A 21275-nucleotide genomic window follows, 5' to 3' on the forward strand; every position below is an offset into this window, starting at 1 on the left:
CTGCCAGTAACCCAGCTGCAGATCAAAGAAAGCAAAGTCATTCTCGACACAAACCAGCTGAACTGAAACCTGTTGGAAAGGTAGCTGCTTGGTCCTGGGTCAGACTTGTGTTAATGGTCCCCCCCCCCTCAAAACACAGGGGACTCCTGGGTTGGTTTTTATGGTGCTAGGGAGTTAAAAGCTTTTATTTCCAGCACCCTATGAAGAAATCAAAACTTTCAAGGCAACTCAAAAATATCAGACATATCTCGTTATCTTCAGCACTCTGTCAAGGGTAGTCCAGACACTCTGTACAACCACTTCTCCATATCTTTCTATCCATAGCCTTCCTCTTCATCTCTCCATATCTGCCACCCTTTCTTACTTCTTCTATCATTGTTTTTCTCAATCTTCCTCTGGGCTTCTTCCCACCAAGTTTTCCTCCATCATGTCTTTCATCAACCCTTCACCTCACAAAACATGTCCAATCCAAATTTCAGATATAAAACCCCAGTCCCCCCCCCCATTATTACTTCCTTAGATGTAATAACTTTATTCCAAAATAAATTCATGTTTTTCTACATATCTTTGTGTTCTCTCTTTAATTATGTATATTCTGCAATAAGTGAAATATGAAAGAACAGTTTGCATAAAATTTTACTTAAATTTGGCAAAACAATTTCACACTTTTTAAATACTGAAAACAGCTTTTGGTGAAGAAAACATACAGGCAATTGAACAGCTTTTTCTGGTTTAAAAGTCTGAGCATTTGACTCATCAATTACTGAGTTGGATCAAATAAAATGTGGAAAAAAAAGCAATCAAGCCATTCAAAAGTTATCCCGTTTGGATCTCATAAATGTTATTAAATTTCCATCCTTTGAGTTTCAATATCATCACAGGGAACAGGAAGTCACAAGGGCCAAGTAAGGGAAGGGTTATAGAGGGTTTGAAACCATAGGCAAGTTGTTTTTAGTCAAAAACTGTTGTGCAGAGAAAGTTGTGTGCACTGGAATTTAAGGCACAGAAGCCAGTTTCCAGTCTGAACATTGGCTACTGCACAGTACAATCAGGACTGGTGCTTTACAACCAGTCTGGCTCCAGTCCAGTGGCCAGGAGCAGCAGTGCGTAGCACACACTTCTTGATTAGACTGGGGTTCGAGCCCATGCCCACCAAATACGGAGGATCCGGAAAGGTCAGAGAATGACCACTGCATATCCCCGGAGCAATATGGCCTTAGTTGCTAATGTTCCTAAAAACCAAATAACAAACAAACAACCAGTCCTGATTGTGCCAGTTTTCTAGATGATTTCTCTTAAAAGCTTCCCTCAGGTTCAATATGAAGAGCATGTTGGTTGTGTTTTTTAACAGCAAGGGAACTGTTCATCAAGCATACTACTTGAAGGTCCTTAAGTATTTAAAAGGACTCATTAAGAAAAAACATCTTATGAGGATGCACTGGTGCATTGCTATAGAGCCATAACAATGCACTAACAATACATAATAATAACATAACAATACACAGCATTGTCTGCACAAGTTTTTGACCAATGCTATTGGTCAAAAACTAGTGCAGACAGGCATTTAAACTACTGTTTCAACCCCTCTGTTCCTGCTCCCCTCTACTTGGCCTATGTTACCTCCTCTTTCTCAAGATGAAACTACAACTCAAAAGATGAAGATTTAATGACATTTATGAGATCCAAACAGATAGTACTGAACACAATCTGAAAACAAGAATTACAGCAGGATAGACTCAATGTATTAACTCCCTTTGGAGTTAATACATTGAGGGTAACTTTGAAGTCAACAACACTGAAGAGTAGCTAAGGTTAGCCTACCCTTCATTACTGACCAGCCTGGGAACTACTGGCTTACACTTTTTTTATAATAATATATATTATCAATAATAATACTTATTACAAGCATTCCTGCGTTAAAAAACTTTGTCTATAAAGTGAAAAATTCTGAAAAGGCAAGTACAGGAGAGTCATTCTTGATGACATTTACAAAAATTTTACAAATGGTATCAAGATTTTTATTTTATTTCTAAAGACTTCATGTCCTGTGCTAATTTAACTGCTTGTCTCTTTCAGTACAACAGAACCCTCATGTCTTTCACTTGATAAATGTGTAGATGCATTCATTATTATTTTAAGATTCATATCTCTTATCTCAACTTACTTCTTTTTAAACTGATCTATTTAGGATTGCAATACAGTTTTATTTTTTATCACAATCCTTATAACCCTTAAGGCTATCCTGAGGTTTATGTACTAGACTTATTCAAAAAATAAAATAAAATAAACACAGAATGTTAAAAAAGCTTTATTACAAATATTTAAATGATTACCTGTTCCTGAGTTGAAATATAATCATCAATGAATGGAATTCCCTCTAATGCACCTTCTCTATACAAAAAAAAAAAAAAAAAACCTGTCAAAATAATTTTATACTGACACTTATAGTGACAGTTTCTAATTATATAAAATTATTACTAATTAATAAATACAGATCAGCTTCTTTAATACATAACCTACCTCCATACACTGGTGCACAAAAAAATTACATCACTTGCAAAATTCACCGAATTTCTGTGGTTGGTTGGTTGGTTGGTTTTTGGGTTTTATTGGCACATTAGCAACTAAGGCTATAATGTGCCAAAACCAGGTCCGAATTTCTGTGAAATTTGGCAATATATCATTATATGTTTTGTAACATCATTACCCTATTGCATCATCAATCTCTAACAAACTCTTGTAGATGATGTCATGTGATATACACGACTGCATCACCTTGGCGGAAGTATAAATAATGTTCATATGCCACAAACCCAGTATTCTATGCTTTTGCAATGGCAAAATTTTCAAATTTAACACCATGTAGGAAAAAGTGTTGCTGTGTTGAATGCAGAGGGACATTCTATGCATGAAATAGCTAAAAGGACTCACTGTGTCAGTCAACAGTGGCACATTTATTACAAAAACTATCAGAAACTGGCAGTCTAAGCAGAAAGAAAGGAAGCAGATATCAATGAATATCTCTGCACCACAGGATAGATTTCCGGTCCATCTGTGTGTTGCAAACAGAAGAACTTCATTGACAGATCTCAAAACAGCATGGGAAGAGGATACAGGAGTAAAAGTAAATACTGCTACAGTATGTCGATGCCCTTTCTCATCGGGATTAGCAGCATATTGCCAAAAAGCTACTTTTGAAGTAAAATACAAAAGTCCAGCATCTAAATCAAGCAAAAGAGCAGACAGTTGGTCTGAGAATCAGTGCAAATGTGTTATTTTTTCTGATGAATCCAAATTCAATTTGTGCAATTCAGATAGCTAGCAGACTGTTAGGTGAAGAAGAGGAGAAGAATTTCATCCTGACTGTATCACCTCCACAGTGAAACATTCTGCAACTCAAATGATATGTGGCTGTATTTCACATAGAAGAGTTGGTCATCTTGAATTTGTGAAAGGTACAAGTGAATTCTGATGTGTATAAGGACATTTTTGAGATTCAAGGATGGGCACGTTGCCAATTTCATTTTTCAGGATGACTCTGCTCCATGTCATAGAGGCTTGTCATTAAAGTAAGTACTATAATTCACAAAATTAGCAAAATTTTTTAATTTATGAAATGTTGCACTCTTGCTTAAGATAGCGAAGTAAATTACATTTATTTCGCTATCTTTACTGTCCACAGGTGCAAACATGGTTGAAGGATAAATCAATTCGCACAATAACATGGCCTGAAACAGCCCAGACCTCAATCCAATTGAAAACTGTTGGAACAAAATAGATGTTCTAGTAATGCAAAAGAAACCAAAAACACAGAGAGTTTCAACAGACATTAACCTGTTTGATAACATGAGATTTCCCAAGAATTCATTCAGAACCTTATCCAGTTGATGCCATAATGATGTTCAGCAGTCATCAAAGCAAGAGATGGGACAACAAAATATTAGTGTACATTTTTTTTTGTGTTTTTTGATTATATAGCTGCCTTTCATCCTAGCACGAGCAAGGTAATGAAAAAAAATCACTGCTTTCATAGGATTTTTGTTATTATATGAACTATAAGTAATATGCAGTTATTTTGGAAAACAGTACTTTGTATTTACCCATAAGGCATAAGAAAAATTTACCCATAAGGCATAAAAGTAAATTTTTCTGCAATTAATAGTTTCATATGTGTAATATGTTTTTTCAGCTATTTCTAAAAGATTAGCTGTTATATAAGGACGAACAACCTAAAAAATTAGGTGATGCAATTTTTTTAGCACTAATTTATATATATGCTGACTTAAATAAATGAACAAAAAGGATATAATAGAAATAATTTAAAAAAGGTAAAAAATTAAGACACACCTATTAAGAAGTGCATTTTTCACAAAGATTTTCAACTAAAATCAAGATGTAGTTAGAATTCATCAAGAAAATAAAAAACCCTTGGAGAAAAATTAAAAGACAAACTGCTTTTAAGCTACAATAAGCCAAAAGCTTTGTAGTACTGTCACTTTTCAGTGACAATGTTAAATAGCTTTAGTACTTGCTCTTTTCTTGCTCATATAACACCATTACATTATACAAGCAAGGAATGACTAGAATTAAATATCAAAGGAGACATGTATTGAGGACAGCTTATCCATGACTGGTTGAAGCTTACATGAAATACATGTGAAAGTAAGTTTCCAGGAAACAAAGTAGTAGAGACAAATGAAGAAGAGAAAAAATTAGTTCTGTGAGTTTGGAGGTGGACAGTGAATGGTGCTGACTAGGTGAAGCATGTGTTTGCACTGGTTTTGGAAGAGACTGGGGTAATTACAGTTGCCACTTCAAAACAGCACTCGTGGAAGTATCTACAGAGAAGGCAAGTAGAAGGAAATGAAGTCAATGAGACAGGGCGTGAAGATATTTTGCAAGAGAATGGTCATTGATTAACCTCGCTGGTAGGTTAAATTCTAAATGGGTTTTAAAAGCATGAGAGAGGTTTTAGGAGCACCAGCCCAGATATGAGAATAATGGTAGGGTAGATTTGGATAGTAAGTAGTTGCTTAGGAGAAAAGTAACATCGAGAGCAAATAAGAAAATGAAGGAAGCACTATTTGATGCTTAGGAAGGGTCACTTCTGATATGCTTATGCCAAGAGATTATAAGTCATGATAATCCCTAATAGAGATATGTGATCTTGTCTAGAAATCTGAGTGTCATCGAAGAACAGAAAGCAGCAGTAGACTCTCTTTTGCAAGAAATAAAGCAGGATTCCAGTTAACTAAAATTTCTTTTCCCCACATTGGAGAATCAGTTAGCTGATTCTCTAATGTGGAATTTAAGGAATTGGTGGTGGCTATTTAAGTAGTTGAAGATGTTTGTGCAAAGCATGGTTCCTCAAAGTGGAAGATGAATGTAATGCTATCAGTAAAACTACGGACAGGATTTACAGTATACAGTATACAGAAAAAGGTCATTAATATGTATGAGGAAAACGAGTGCAGGAAAAAACTTAAACGTGGCAAACCAGTGTTAGTGGAGAAGCAAAAAGACAAAGCCATCACCTGAAGTGAGCAGTCAGAGAGAAAACTGGATACCGAATTGCAAAAAGCAGTCAGCAATCCACAATCTGGGAGCCTGTTTAGAAGGCTTGTATGCCACACATGATCAAAAGCATTAGAAATTATGTATTGAGAAAATGCTTGATTTTCACCAAACTTTTCCATCAAATTTGTCCAAAAATGAGTAATATAAATTAATAAATCACCAGTGGATTGATTGACAGAATCTGTATTGGAAATCACTGATCAGATTGGAGGTTTGAGATAGTTTAAGAGTTGGTGGTTAATGGATTTCAACAATTACTTTGGAAAGAATTGAGGTAAGTGTAATTGGGCAATAATTGGATGAGAGGGATTTGTCACCTTTGTAGGAATTCACTGGCTATAAGCAAATTTCCAAGCAGAAGGGGAAAAAAAAACACCACTGGAACAAGAAAGTACAAAAAGTCAACACAAAACAGGATCACAGGTTTTGAGAACAAATGGAGCAATGTCATCAAAACTGTTCAGAATTATTCTAATATCCTTCATGGGCAGAATGCAGGATGCTTGTAACTCGGTACACTTGAATAGAAGGGGCACAAGAATATTTGCATATGCTATTGGGGCAGTGATAGGTGGGTCAGAGAACATTTAATGACTTAATCAATACTTCAATTATTCTGTGTATGCTACTTAAACTATTAGACTCTGCGACCCCCCCCAAGCTAGACTGGGGATGAGAATCACGGACTAACAGTTTCAGTAGATCTGCAGGCAGAGATAAAAGTGATTCTTACTGCTACTACTGGTACATGCAGCAGCCGCAAGGCATTTGGGATTTCAAGCCCTGCTTTGGGTGGTCATGGAACAAATGAATACATTGGCTGTGTTAGGGTAACTAAGAGTAAGAACACTTGCTTATATACTTGCATGTACACTAATGCTATGAATGTTGTAAATAAATTTGATGAATTTGAAGTACTGATTAAGTCGTCGAATGCAGAAATTGTAGGAATAGTAGAGATGTGGTGTCACTCAGATATAAGTGATGCTGAATTTGAATACGGGGAGTACAAGACATAGATGTTGTTGTTATTTGGTTTTTAGGAGCATTAGCAACTAAGGCCATATTGTTCCGGAGATATGTGGTAGTCATTCCCTGACCTTTCAGCATCCTCCGTATTTGGTGGTGATGGGCTCGAACCCCAGTTTAATCAAGAAGCGTGTGCTACGCATTGCTGCTCCTTCCCACCAGGCTACGGAGGTGCCTCCGGATCAGGGCTCCCACTCCTGGGTTTTTCCACCCAGATCTGGGTTTTTTGATTGTCATCTGGGTTGATAGGTTTTTTTTCACAAAAATCTCATTATCTGGGTTTTTTCGGTAATTTTTAATTTTAAGTCAATTTATTTTTATTTCTTGTAAATACAATAAAATTTAATACATATAATAACAGTTTACAATTTTCTTAATCTTATATTCTAACAATACTGATCATAATTTGTAATATCTCAAGTGCTTGTACCAAATACTACAAATGTAAAAGGATTTCAAAGTTTTCGCAGGGTTCTACACTATGAAATTACGCTTACATGTTCATACATGTAAGCATACATGTTCGCGTTACTAACATGTATGTGCAGCCTATTGAGAAGGCGGTCTTTACTGCACAGTCTTTCGTGATCGTACGTGGTATTATTGCATTATTTGGTGTGATTTTTACATTTATGCGTGTACTACATACAGTGATATAATAAATTTAAATTGTAGTGATTAATTCTATTTTATGTTAATGGATTAGTGATTTATTTTTTATTTTATAGAATATTTTAAATAAGATAACTGCTAATTAGCCATACCCACAAATTGCCCACAATGTCTGAAACTTGTTCCCCACAGAGAAAGATGAGTAAACGGTGGTATACAGAAAATTTTAGGAATGAATGGTTAGAAGATCCGGAATTAAAGGATTGGTTGAAAGAAGACAGTAATGAAAAAGGTGCGTCTTACTGTATTTGTTGTGAAATGAAATTAAAGAATGCCAATAAATCGATGTTACTAGCGCATAAAAATACAGTTAAACGTAAAAAAAGTGCAAATATTGCTAAGATAAGTTCAACGTTAGACATGTTCTTCACAAAACGTAAACCTACGGAGAATGAAGAAGTAGCAAAGGCAGAATTAACAATTGCTGCACTCATTTCTGAGCATAATATTCCATTTGCGCAATGTGATCACCTTACAGAAGCATGTAAGAAAGCATTTCATGATAGCAATATTGCAAAACAAGTTCAGATGAAGGCGACTAAAGTCTCTTATCTTATACAAGATGTCATAGCCTATTATGAAAATATATACATTTCTAACATATGCAGAAACAACAAGTTTTCAATGATAATAGATGAAAGTACAGATTTATCTTTATCGCAAATTCTAGCTGTTGTTGTTAGTTTGATATTCAAAAACTTGATGTTGTAGATGTGTTACTTGACACTGTCAAAAATGGTACTTCAGAAGGGCTTTATCAAGCTGTAAAAGATCTTTTCATAGAAAAAAAAACATTCAAATAAGTAATCTCGTTGGCTTTGGAAGTGATAATTGTGCCACTATGATGGGTACTAAGAGTGGGTTCCAGTCATTGCTAAAAAAGGATGTACCATCAGTATTTATAACGGGATGTGTTTGCCATTCTTTTGCATTATGTGCTAGTCATTCAGTCAAGGTACTACCATCATATCTAGAAATATTTATAAAAGATATCTCTTGTTATTTTTCCCGTAGTAGTAAAAGATTAAACGAGTTCAAAATGATTCAAGATGTTGTAGATACTGCTAAGTATAAAATCCCCAAATTAGCACAAACACGTTGGTTATCCCGTGGCAATGTAATAAAAATTATTATTGAGCAGTGGGATGCGTTAGTTCTTTATTTTCAGTCTCAATAAAAAATTGACAAAATCAATGGTGCAGGGAATATTTGCAATACTATGATCACCAAAGGAACTAAGCATATGTTGTTGTTTTTAGGATATGTACTGGAGAAAATAAACTGCCTGAATATTAAATTTTAATCTGAGCATTTAAGATTGCACTTAATTCATTCAATGGTTTCAATTGAGTATATAAATATTCTTAGTTTTTTCATAAAAGAAGAAGTCATTACTTTGTGCAAGCTGGTTGAAATTGATCCAAGCAATGCAATAAATCATAAGCCTCTGAATAAAATATATTTGGGAGTCCGTTGTATGGCCTTATTAAATTGAACACCACTTGATGACAGTGAAAGCAGGTTTAAAAATGATTGTTTAAAATTTCTTGTTGAACTTTGTATGGAAATCAGAAAAAGATTTCCTCTAAATGATGATGGAATTATCGCCAGTTTCAATGTTCTTGACCCAGCAGTGATACATGATCGTGCCAATTCGCCATCCTCAATTTTCCATTTAGCAATGCAATTCCCTCACCTTGTTTCTGAAGACAAACTAGATCTTCTAGATGATGAATGGAGATCATTTCGTTTAAATCAAGATTTAGATTTCTCTTACAAAACCATCCCTGAGCTTTGGTATCTGTTACGTAATGTAAAAGATGGCTTTAATAATTCTAAATATGAGATTTTATCTAACTTTATGACCAGTCTAACTATTTTACCTCACTCTTCGGCAAGTGTAGAAAGAATCTTCTCCCAAGTAAACCATATAAAAACAAGCCACAAACTCCCTTAAACTAGAAAGTGTGAAAAATCGACTAATGGCAAAACAGGCGATAAATAGATCTAATCAAAATTGCTATACGTGGAAACGCCGACCGGGCTAGCCGAGTGGGTAAAGTACCTGCCCGGCAACCCAAAGGTCGCGGGTTCGATTCCCGCCTCGGGCTTGGATCAAAGTACTGCAAAAACCTTGGGAGGTGCAATATGGCCACAGAAGCCGATGCGCCAACAACTACCAAATCAAAAAAAAAAAAAAAAAAAAAAAAATACGTGGAAACCTAAATCAGAACTGGTAAAAGAAGTCATACAAGGAACTTGTCATAAAAGATACGAAGAACGTTTGAAAAAAAAGAAAGAACTTCAAAACATAAATGTGGAGGGAACTGAATGGGATGAAAATTCTGATTACAATTAAATAAAAGATATTTTTGCATGGTAAGTTTTATCTTATTTGTGTTGCTACACTATATGATGAAAACTAGGTTTTTTTTGGGTTTATTTAAGTTGCAATCTAAGTTTTTTTAAAATTTGTGAGTGGGAGCCCTGCTCCGGATATATGCGGTGGTCATTCCCTGACCTTTCTGCATCCTCCGTATTTGGTGGTCACGGGCTCGAACCCCAGTCTAATCAAGAAGTGTTTGCTATGCACTGCTGCTCCTGCCCACCTGGCTACGGAGGTGCCACAAGGCATAGAGGAAGGACAGACAGGACAGGAGAGATGGAGGGATTATGCTCTTAGTTAAAAAGAATATTAAATCTAAGGCAGTGCATCCAGTTAATTAGGGTGATGAGTGCATTGTTGGGTCAGTTTGGTGTGGTATAAGCACTAGGAAAACAAAATTGAGAATAGGAGTATGTTATAGGCCTAATGACTGAGATGGGTATCATCATCATCATCATCAGCCATTTTCAATCCACTGCAGGATGAAGTGGAGATGGGTATACCAACAGCTATACAGAGAAATAGGGTGGGCAAGCAAATCAGAATGTCTCATAATGGGGGATTTTAACTTTCCAGATGTTGATTGGAATTTCAAGGTTGGTCGCTCACTCACACAATAGAAAAGCTTTTGTGGATTTCTTAGATGACTGCTTTCTTCAGCAACATGTTAGAGAGGCAACAAGACGAAGCAATGCTCTTGATCTGGTTATCAGTAGTGATTGTTCATGCATTAAGAATCTGCAGATAAAAACCCACTGGGTGGCAGCAATCACACTACTAATATGGAATTTAACTAAAGACATAACTGCTGTTAAGGGTAAAGCTTTGGCATTCATAAGGGTGACTACAGAGGTCTCAGAGAGTTTTTAAATTGTGTGCAGTGGAAACAACTGAGATTTTACCAACAGCAAAGTCTAAATGGGTAGGATTCAGGGAAGTAATCAAAGAAGCTACTAGGCTTTTCATACAGACGAAGAAATACTGTTCAAGGCTTAGACCTAAATGGATATCAGATTAACTATTGAGATGCATGGCAGAGAAGAAAAACTTATAAAGGATGCATATAAATTAGTCTGTAATCAAGTCACAAAGGAGGTTACTAAAGCCAAGGCAGATTATGAGAAGAAAAACAGGCAAATATGTAAAGAAAAACAGCAAAGACTTCTCTGTTTATACTAACACTAGAAGGAAGGGGTTGAACCACATTGGGCCAATCTATATGAGTTAACTGTTGATGACCCTGCTCAGGTTGCAGACAAATTGAATAGTTACGGAGGGTTGATTCAGCCTTTTGATAACGATTTTGACATTAATCCTACTTGTGACGTATGGCAGCAATGTAAATTTTTTTTCCCGCAGGCGCAATCCCAAACCTTATGAACAGGCATCAGTTGTAGAAGTTGTTTTAATGTCGACATACCTCGGAAATTGGACTCATGGTTGGAAGGTTACATAATCGCACTTTCTGAAGAAGGGCACAGTTATGCAAAAATTATTGATAGGTACAAGTCGAAAAATTTTAGTGTATCGAAGTTTGGTATCCATAAGGTTTTGAATGGCAAAAGAAAATTCCGAAAAGCTGTTGCAAGTGGGCGGAAAACACTGAAGTAACTGCAACCTGCTCCAAGTCGAACGAGGGAGGTAGTATGAAAATGCAGTCGCTTGTTGTCGGTGAAAATCCAAAAACCCAAAGAGCTATAGTGTCACGTGTGGGAACCTCCCAGTCAACCATTTGTCACATAATCAACGAAAATTTGCAACTGGAGAAGAAGCACAAGGCCCTCGTACACCACCTAGGAGCAAGGCACATTGCAGAGCGGCGGATCAATGCTCGAAAACTCTATGAAAAATATCTGGCAGCTGAAAGGTGGAAATTCATAGCAACATTGGACGAAGCGTGGGTGTACCTCTCCTACTGCAACAAAATTCGAGCAATTTATTACTGTCCAGAAGGTGACAAGGCCTTTCTAACATGGGAGCATCAGTCCAAGGAAAGTTTTGGCCGAGGCTTTATGGTTGTAGCCAGTTTTTGTTATAATGGCAAATTTGAGTTGGTAGAGTCGCTGAAAAAGTGAAAGTCAACTCAGTGTATTACCAGACTGAAGTTCTACAGCTGTTGTGTGAACGTGAAATACCCACATTGTACAGTCCTGACTCTGAAAAAGTCTGGGTGCACCAGGATAAAGTGTCCAGCCACAGTCACGTTCCACCCGTGCTTTTTTGTGGAGAATGGAAGCAGTGACAGGTATTCATTCGATCCCATTTGAAGATATACCTGTTAAATTACCTGATGCCACACCCATGGATTTTTGCATATTCGGACTTTTGAAAAGAGCTCTCGGAAACCACCACCCCAGAACTGTTGAAGGTTTGTGGAAAGTCTGCTTGCAGAAATGGGACAAGATCGACTTGGCAGTTTTGCAGTGGGCTTTACTTCAATAGAAACTGCGATGCCATGCGATAGTCCATGAGCAGGGAAAACAAATAGAACACATCCCATTGTGGCAGCATGGAATTTTGCAGTTTTAAAGGACTGTCAAAATCATTATCAAAAGGCTGAATCAACCCTCTGTATTTTGCTTCTGCATTCTTTAGGGAAGGGGATGCCAGAAGTTTATCAAACTCCAATCAGCTAAATAATTTTGTGATAACTGAAAGGAAAGTGCAGGAGAAGTTGTTGAGGATGGACATAAAAAAAAGGCACCTGGGGTGTATGAATTCTATCCAATTATATTAAGGAAGGCAGCAATGAAGATAAGCAAAGCCTTAGCCATAATTATGAGAGCATCCTTGCATTCCGGGGAGGTGCCTATGGACTGAAGATGTGCGAATATATCCCAATTCATAAAGGGAGATCAAAAGGCAACATGAGTAATTACAGAGTTGTTAGGTCAACATCTGTTCCAGGGAAAATAATTGAATCACTAGTTAAAGATGTAATGCAGGACTTTGGACAGGAAGAGTAGATTTATACACAGGGTACAATTATACTGCAATCACAGCATGGATTTATCAAGGGGGCGGTCTTATCTAACAAATCTGGTAGGTAACTATGATGCAGTGACCAAGGTACTGGATGCAAAAAATAATTTTGATATGACATGAGTATATGATATCTTAGACATTAAGATATTATTAAGACTGCTGTATAAACTGGAGCAATGTGGCATTAAGGGCAAGTTACTACTATGAATAAAGGGATGGTTAAGTGGAAAAGACAGAGAGTGGTTATCAATGAGCACTGCTCTTTGTGGACTAATGTTATTAGTGGAGTTCCCCAGGGCTCAGTGCTGATTCCATTGTTTTTTGTTTTTTTTTAATATTCATCAATGATATTGATGAAGGTATATCAGACTTAATGTCTAAGTTTGCAGATGATACAAACGTTGGCAGGATGGTTAATGACAGTCATCAGTTTCAGCTACTGCAACAAGATCTAAGAAAATTGGATTGATGATCTGAGAAATGGCAGTTGAAGTTTAACACTCATGAATGTAAGGTACTACACATGCATAGCAGTAACACCAAAGTAACTTATCAACTGTGTGGTACTACATAATGAGGGATTTTAATTTCACAGATACTGACTGGAATTTGTGGGTTAGTCACTCACACACTAGCAAGGCTTTTGTGGATTTATCGGATCATTGTTTTCTACATCAGCATGTTCGGGAGGCAACTAGAGGGAGTAATACTCTTGATTTGATTATCAGTAGTGATTCTTCATGCATTAAGAATCTGCAGATAGAGGACCCACTAGGTGGCGGTGATCACTGTGTGCTGAAGTGGGATTTATTCAAAGAGGTAACTACCATCAGGGGTAAAGGGAAGGGTTATTGCTTTCGTAAAGGCGACTACGATGGTCTGAGACAGTATTTAAATTCTATACAGTGGGACCAACTGATGATGTTACCAACAGCAAATTCAAAATGGGAAGCATTCAAAGAACTTATCTTGGAAGCTACTAGGCTTTACATACCAACTAAGAAATATTGTTCAAGGTTTAGGCCTAAGTGGATGTCAGATGAACTAATAAGACATATGGCAGAGAAGAAAAATGCATGGGATACATACAAATTAACACGTGACACAGAAGCCTATGATAGATACAAGTTGATCTGTAACCAAGTTACAAAGGAGGTTAGGCAGGCGAAGGCAGATTACGAGAGATCCTTGGCAAGGGATGCAAAGAAAAACAGCAAAGAGTTCTTTACTTATGAAAACTCTAGAAGGAAGGGGATGAATCAGATTGGTCCACTTGATACCGATGGGTCAACTGTTGATGATCCTGCTCAGATAGCTAACAAACTAAATGAATATTTTGCATCGACATTCACACATGAGGAGTTATTCAGCGAGGGGAATGCCAGAGGTTTATTCAACACTGGCAGTAAGCTAGATAATCTTGTAATAACTGAGAGTAAAGTGGAGGAGAAATTGTTGAAGATAAATACAAGAAAGGCATCTGGGGTGGATGGGATCTATCCAGTTATATTAAAGGAGGCAGCAAAGGAAGTAAGCAATAGCCATAACTTTGAGAGCTTCCTTGGACTCACGGGAGGTACCCATAGACTGGAAATGTGCAAATGTGACCCCAATTCACAAAGGAGGATCAAAGGCTGACACAAGTAATTATAGACCTGTGAGTTTAACTTCTGTTCCCGGAAAATTAATGGAGGGACTGTTTAAAGAAGCACTGCAGGATCATCTAGACAAGACTTCAGTTATAGCTCGGACACAGCATGGTTTTGTTAAGGGGAAGTCTTGCCTGACCAATCTGATTGGATACTATGATGCAGTCACAAAAGAATTGGATGCAGGGAATAACTTTGATATTATATACTTGGATCTTAGAAAGGCTTTTGATACTGTTGCACATGGAAGACTGCTGCACAAATTGGAGCAGTGTGGCATTGGAGGCAAATTGCTGCAGTGGATAAAGGGGTGGTTGAGGGGGGAGAAGACAGAGAGTGGTAATCAATGGACACTGCTCATTGTGGACTAATGTTATTAGTGGAGTCCCTCAGGGTTCAGTGTTGGGTCCATTATTGTTTTCTGTATTTATAAATAATATTGATGGTGGTATATCAAGCTTAATGTCCAAGTTTGCAGATGATAAAATGTTGGCAGGGTTGTCAAGGACACTACTGACACTATGCTGCTGCAACAGGATCTGGAAAGGTTGAGCAGATGGGCTGAGAGGTGGCAAATGAAGTTTAACATTGACAAATGTAAAGTACTACATATGGGAAACAGCAACCCCAGAATGACCTATCAACTCTGTAGTACTACACTGACAGTGGTAGAGAATGAAAAGGACCTGGGGGTAATTGTGCAGGCAGATATGAAGTTCTCTGTGCAGTGCAGACGGGCTGCAAGAGTAGCTCATGGTGTCTTATCAATGATATACAGGAATTTTTCTAGCAGGGATAAGGAGGTGATTATTCCCTTGTATTCCCACACCTAGAGTACTGTATACAGGTCTGGAGGCCTCATTTCAAGAAGGATGTAGAGCTGCTGGAATGAGTACAGAGAAGGGCAACAAGATTAGTGAATGGAACAAAGGGGTGCTCTTACGAAGAAAGGCTTAAGTTTTGCAAATTACAGTGTCTGGAGACTAGGCACCAGCGAGGTTATCTGATAGAGGTGTATAAAGCCTTGAATGGTTTGAGCATGCTCAATGCTGATGGGATTCTACCTCTTGCTCAGAATAATCACCTGAGAGGGCATAAATTCAAATTGAGGAAAGACAGATGTAGGATAGATGTCCGGAAATTTGTCCTTAGCCAGCGGGTAGTTGGTTGGTGGAACAGACTTCCATCCCTTGTCGTGGAAGTTGATAGCCTAAATAAATTTACGGCTCAGCTGGACAGGTATTTCGAACGAATGGAGGAGTGAAGTGGAAGGGTTTTTTTTTTTTTTTCTTCTGGCTGTTGCTGCATAAGCTTGCTTTCTTGCATCATATGCCTCTACTAATGCTAATGCTACACTCAGGGTAGTAGATAATGAAAAAGACTTGGCGGTAATTGTGTAGTCAGACATGAAATTCTCTTAGCAGTGCAGACATGTTTGCTGGGATAGCTCATGGGATTTTTGTCAATGATATACAGAAACTTTGCTAGCAAGGAGGTGATTATCCCTCTGTTATAAGGCCATGGTTAGGGCACATCTTGAATACTGTATACAGGTCTGGAGGCCTCACTTTAGGAAGGATGTAGATCTGCTGGAACGGATGCAGAGAAGGGTATGCAAATTGTTGAAGGGCACAAAAGGATGTTCTTACCTATAAATGGTTTAGTTCTGCATATTGCAGCGTCTTGAGACTAAGCGCCTGCAGGGAGATCTGATTGAGGGGTTTTAAACTTGAATGTTTATAGTATCCTTCCACTTTCTGAGACTACACACATGAGGGGACATAAGTTGAAGAAGGATAGTTGCAGGATAGATGTGCAAAAATTTTCCTTCAACCAGCAGATGGCTGATTGCTCGAACAGGCTTCAATCTGGTGTTGTGGAAGTGGGTGGGTTGAATAAATTCAAGGAAGAAATTAGACAAATTCTGAGGGTAAGGTATGAAGTGAACTGTTTTTCCCCCCCTGATACTATATAAGCTTGATTTCTTGCATCATTTGCCATTAGTTACTACCTGCTTGTGGTTTCTGAACTTATTTCAATGTTTCTTTCTGTGCATAGAGTAATTTCAGGTTGTACACACATACTCATAGGGATGGTGCAAGTGTGATTTTGGCCTAACTATGTCACTAACTTGGCGCCTCCGTAGCCAGGTGGGCAGGAGCAGCAGTGCATAGCACAAGCTTCTTGATTAGACCTGGGTTCGAGGCCGTGACCACCAAATACGGAGGGTGCGAAAAGGTCAGGGTAATGACCACCGCATATCTCCGGAGCAATATGGCCTTAGTTGCTAATGCTCCTTAAAAAAAACTACCAAAAATAACAAAATGTCACTAACTTGCATCATTCCAAAGGCTTCTCTAACACCCAAAATTAGCAGTTCCCTGAACCCTTAATCCTCAATGACATTAGCAAAAACTCTTGCACCACCTCTGCTCAAATGAATTCCATCTTTACAAAAATTTCTTTTATTAACTAAGGTGCACCATGCTCCAAAAATTTTTATTTTTTTGCCTTGAACAGAGTTAATCCCATGTCTAGAGTTAATCTACATGACTTTCGTTATATATTCCCTCCTATCATGTCTGGACAGAATTGCAGACACAAGAACATTGTTTCCCATGTCATGACATTTTTCCAATATTTATTTATATTTCATAACCAAGACATCAGTTCATTTATGTTTTAAGTTATTAGTATCCACAGGTATCAATATAAACCATTTATTACCATTAAACACTGATAAGTGGGTAGTCATATAATCTATTTTTACACCTGGTAGAACTACTCTGGGTCTATTCCATCTCTTTATTATGGAATATATTTCCAGTTTCCCTTTCAACTGAATCCCCCATTTTGCCTCCTGTGGAGCCAAAGTATCTTTGCTGATGCTGTTGTGATTGTTTTTTTGGTGCAAAGGCTACTTAGGCCATATTGCACTAATCAACGTTATGAATGTTACATATTCATAGTGACTGTTATGGCATCAGTCAAAAATGATCATATAATTTTATCTGTTTAATAAAGAGGAAAAATTCGAGCAGATTAGCATCATTGTCAGAGTGTCAGGGGTTCTTTAAGATTTGGCAGAAAGCTAAATGAGATTTGGCAGGCAGTGGTGTACAAAGTACACTCAACAAGAATATGTTTCATTGTAAGAGGAGAGTTGCACTATGTGCATTGCAGAAGATCATTACCTGTGAGGAGATAAAGATGGGTAAGTTGACTGTGGCGAAGTCGCGCTCTGGTTAAGATTACTTCTTCCCTTCCGTTTACAAGGAAGCTGGAAGACCATAACTGTGGTTCAGGTTTTATTTGGAGGAGTTTATTATGCATTTGGGCTTGCCATTGAATTGTCCACTGTTCCCTGCATATTTTTCATATATTACTTTTGTAGTCAAGATATGGAACATAATACTGTGATGATTCTCTGTTGGATGGATGCTTAGCGGCATAATCAGCACATCTGCTTCCTGGTATCCCAGCATGGCCTGGGATTCAGCAGAAAATGATCACTCACTGGAGTTCTTGAATATGCATCAGTTTGGATTTTATGAATTTTATTAAAGGATGTGTTTGAGAAGAAATATTCTGTAAAACTATAAGTGCACTCAGGGAGTCTGTATATATCATCCTTTTTTGGATAGACAGATGGAGAATATTTTATAATGCAAGTTTTATAGTGTATAATTCAGCTGTATAGTTGCTGCATTCATTGAGAAATGATACAGAGAAGGTTTTATGAGGGAAGATGGCTGTAGCACCTGCTCCACTCTCAGATTTTGACCCATCAGTATATATTTTTGTAAAATGCAGATAATTTTGTGTGCACGCAATATGGAGTTGTTGTATGTTGACATTTGCAAGAGAGTGCTTTCCCCAGTTTAGGAAATAACTGTTACAGGATGGTTTAATATAAGACCATGGGGAATACAGACTGTTTGGATCTTGAAGAACTTTGTCAAAATGTGTATTCCAAGTTTTTAATAATGCTGGAAATCTGAGAGCAGTAGGCTGAATTGCCCTGAATTTATTTCTATAGTACATTGTGAACTTAGGGTCATTAATTATTGGCCTGATGGGATGGGTAGGTAGACTTTGGATTTTAGTTGTATAGTTGAGAAGTAACATCTTTCTCCTGAGGCTTAGGGGAAGTTCATGAGCTTCAATGTAAAGACTTTGAATTGGCAAAGTTCTATAAACGCCTATAGCTATCCTCAGGGCAGAATGTTGAATAGGGGCAGGCTGTGCTAGCATGCTTTCCCTAGCAGAATCATATGCTGGGGCACCGTAATCAAGGCAAGATCTGATTAGAGCTCTATACAAATGAAGTAATGTGTAACTATCTGCACCCCATGATACTGAAGAAATAATTCTGAGTATGTTTTTTTTTTTTTTTTTTTTTCCTGGCATGATGTCCATAAATATTTGATATATTCCACGAAGTTCAATTTTCTATCGAATATCAGACCAAGGAGACAAATGATGTTCACAGCTGAGATAAGATGATTTTTTAAGTGTAGTTCTGAATCTGGATGCATTTGCATTTGTTACTACTTTAGATTTTGAAAAAGAGAGTCGATACCCATTCTGCACCATATATAGCTCAATGTTATTAATTGAAATTTGGAGCTACAGCTCAATGAAGGTCATGTCTTGTGAACTGCATGAAATGGTGAGATCATTGGCATGGAAGTATGAACTCTCAGTGCTAGGAATATTGTTATTTATTCTTATTGTGAATAAGGAAGGTGGCACTGAGCACAGAGCCCCCGTGGGACCCCTTCTTCTTGAATATATGTTTGGGAGAGGACTTGTCGGTATTGAACTTTAAAGAACTTGTGCTGAAGGAAGTTCTGTATGAAATATGGTAAGTGGCCTCTCAGGTCAAGGGATTGCAGATCTCTCAGGATACTAAAATGCCACATGGTGTCGAAGGTTTTCTCTATATCAAAGCATACCATAACGAGATGCTCATTTCGGATTAATGCATTCCTGATGTTTGTTTCTGCTTTGACCATGAGATCCAGGACTGATAGATTTTTTCTAAAACCAAATTGATTATCAGAGATTAGGTTTTTGGAGTCAAGATACCATGTGAGTCGATGGTGAATTATTTTTTCTGGGGTTTTACTTAAGCAACTGGTGAGAGAAATGGGTCTGTCTATAGTTTTGAGGAATAGGCCAATCTTTCCCTGGTTTGGGAATTGCTATTATATAGGAATGATACCAGGAACTGGGGAAAGAATGTTCAAGGAAGATGTGATTGAAAAAGGTGAGGAGTGAAGAGACTGATTTTTTATCTAAGTGTTGGAGCATTATGTAATATATCCCATCGGGGACTTGCAGCACTGTTTTTCTGAGGTAGATATGGCTTCTTGAAGTTCAAGCATTGTAAGCGGTTGATTGTAGGGTGAAGAACATCTAGATCTGAAGTTCAATTGGGATTTTTCGACTAATACTTTGATCTTCTGGAATGATGGATCATATGCTGTCGAGGCACACAATTGTGAAAATAGTCCTTAGGTATTCACTATCTCTGTGGGAGTAGAAAGCTCCTGCCCATTCCATTTGAGAAGTGGAGAGAATAGTGGGGGAAATTTGCCATTTAGCTGTTTTATTTTTCTCAATATTATTCTTGTGCCAGTATTTTTATTAATCGAGCTTGCAAATAGAATCCAAGAGTCTCTTTTAGCTTTCTTCCTAATGTGACGGGCCTTGGCTCTAAGTCTCTTGTAGTTTATAAGATTGTCCATGGTAGGATGTTTGTGAAACAAATTCCATGCTCAGTTTTTTTTTTTCTTTTTTTGCACACGTACACTCTTCATCCCACAAATAATTTATGGTTCTATGAATGGTTGACTGTGATTGTGGAATCACAGTAGAGACAGCAGCCAGTATTTGTCTTGTAACGTGATCGGTAACTGTGTCGATTGGAGAAGTTTCGATGATCTGGTCATCAAAGGACACACAGGAAGTGAACTTTGTCCAATCTGCTTTGGAAAATTTCCATTGTATGAGGTTTTCTGAAATTATGGAATGTGTTGTTTGAATTTTACATATTACTGGGAATTGATCACTGCTGAGCAGATTGTCAAGGGCTGTCCACTCAATACTATAAAAGAGGGATGGAGAGCAGATGGAGAGATCTATTGCAGAGGTTGTAAGTCGGTGAGCCAGTATTTAGTATAGTTAGGTTTTGTCTGTCAGGGAGCAGTTCAATGCGTCGTCCTCGTCCATCTGCATTGGGAGAACCCCACGATGGATGGTGTCCATTGAAGTCGCCCAATAAACAGATAGGGGTTGGCAACTGCAGAATAAGATCTTCGAGTTCATGAATGGTATAGGGTTGACTGAATAGAAGGTAGATTGAGACAAGTTTTTTGTTTGTTATTTGGTTTTTAGGAGCATTAGCAACTAAGGCCATATTGCTCCGGGATATGCGGTGGTCATTCCCTGACCTTTCCGCATCCTCCGTATTTGGTGGTGATGGGCTAGAACCCCGGTCTAATCAAGAAGCGTGTGTGCTACGCACGGCTGCTCCTTCCCACCTGGCTACAGAGGCGCCTTAGAGACAAGTGTCACAGTAATACCAATCATTATACGCGTTGCAACAGCTTCAATGGAGGTTTGTAAGGGAATTTGTCTGCAAGGTACCCTTGAATCTAGGAGTATGGCTACCCCTCCATGAGCAGTATTTGTAACAGTTCTGTCTTTCCTAAAAAGAGTATTATTTTTAACTGAGACAGATACATACATGTGGTGTTAAATTTGTCTCTTGTAAGCAGATGCCTGCAGAATGATAACAATTGATTAGCTCATAGATATCATCAATGTTACTGTGAATTCCTTTACAGTGCCATTGTATGATGATGATTCTGATTCTTTTTTCCCCCCCCAGGCTGTTTATGGCGATCAAGCTTCACTTTCTCTCTTCTTGGAAAGTTTGGGCATCCAGTATCCATGTTATCTTCTGCATG

General features: G+C 37.8%; 1 protein-coding gene across 2 annotated transcripts in view; it reads right to left on the reverse strand.

The window, feature by feature from the left end:
- Positions 1 to 21275, reverse strand: part of PAN2 (PAN2-PAN3 deadenylation complex catalytic subunit PAN2) — a 588859-nt gene that overhangs the window by 167960 nt on the left and 399624 nt on the right. For both annotated transcript variants that reach the window (XM_090383685.1, XM_090383686.1), the window contains exon 24: positions 2334 to 2391. In XM_090383685.1, coding sequence (XP_090239811.1) covers positions 2334 to 2391 — 58 coding nt within the window. The remainder of the gene's footprint in view (positions 1 to 2333; positions 2392 to 21275) is intronic.

Source organism: Mastigoproctus giganteus, chromosome 10 (assembly GCF_048544385.1).
Source record: "Mastigoproctus giganteus isolate SK-2022 chromosome 10, ASM4854438v1, whole genome shotgun sequence".
In the NCBI taxonomy this organism is placed as follows: domain Eukaryota; kingdom Metazoa; phylum Arthropoda; class Arachnida; order Uropygi; family Thelyphonidae; genus Mastigoproctus; species Mastigoproctus giganteus.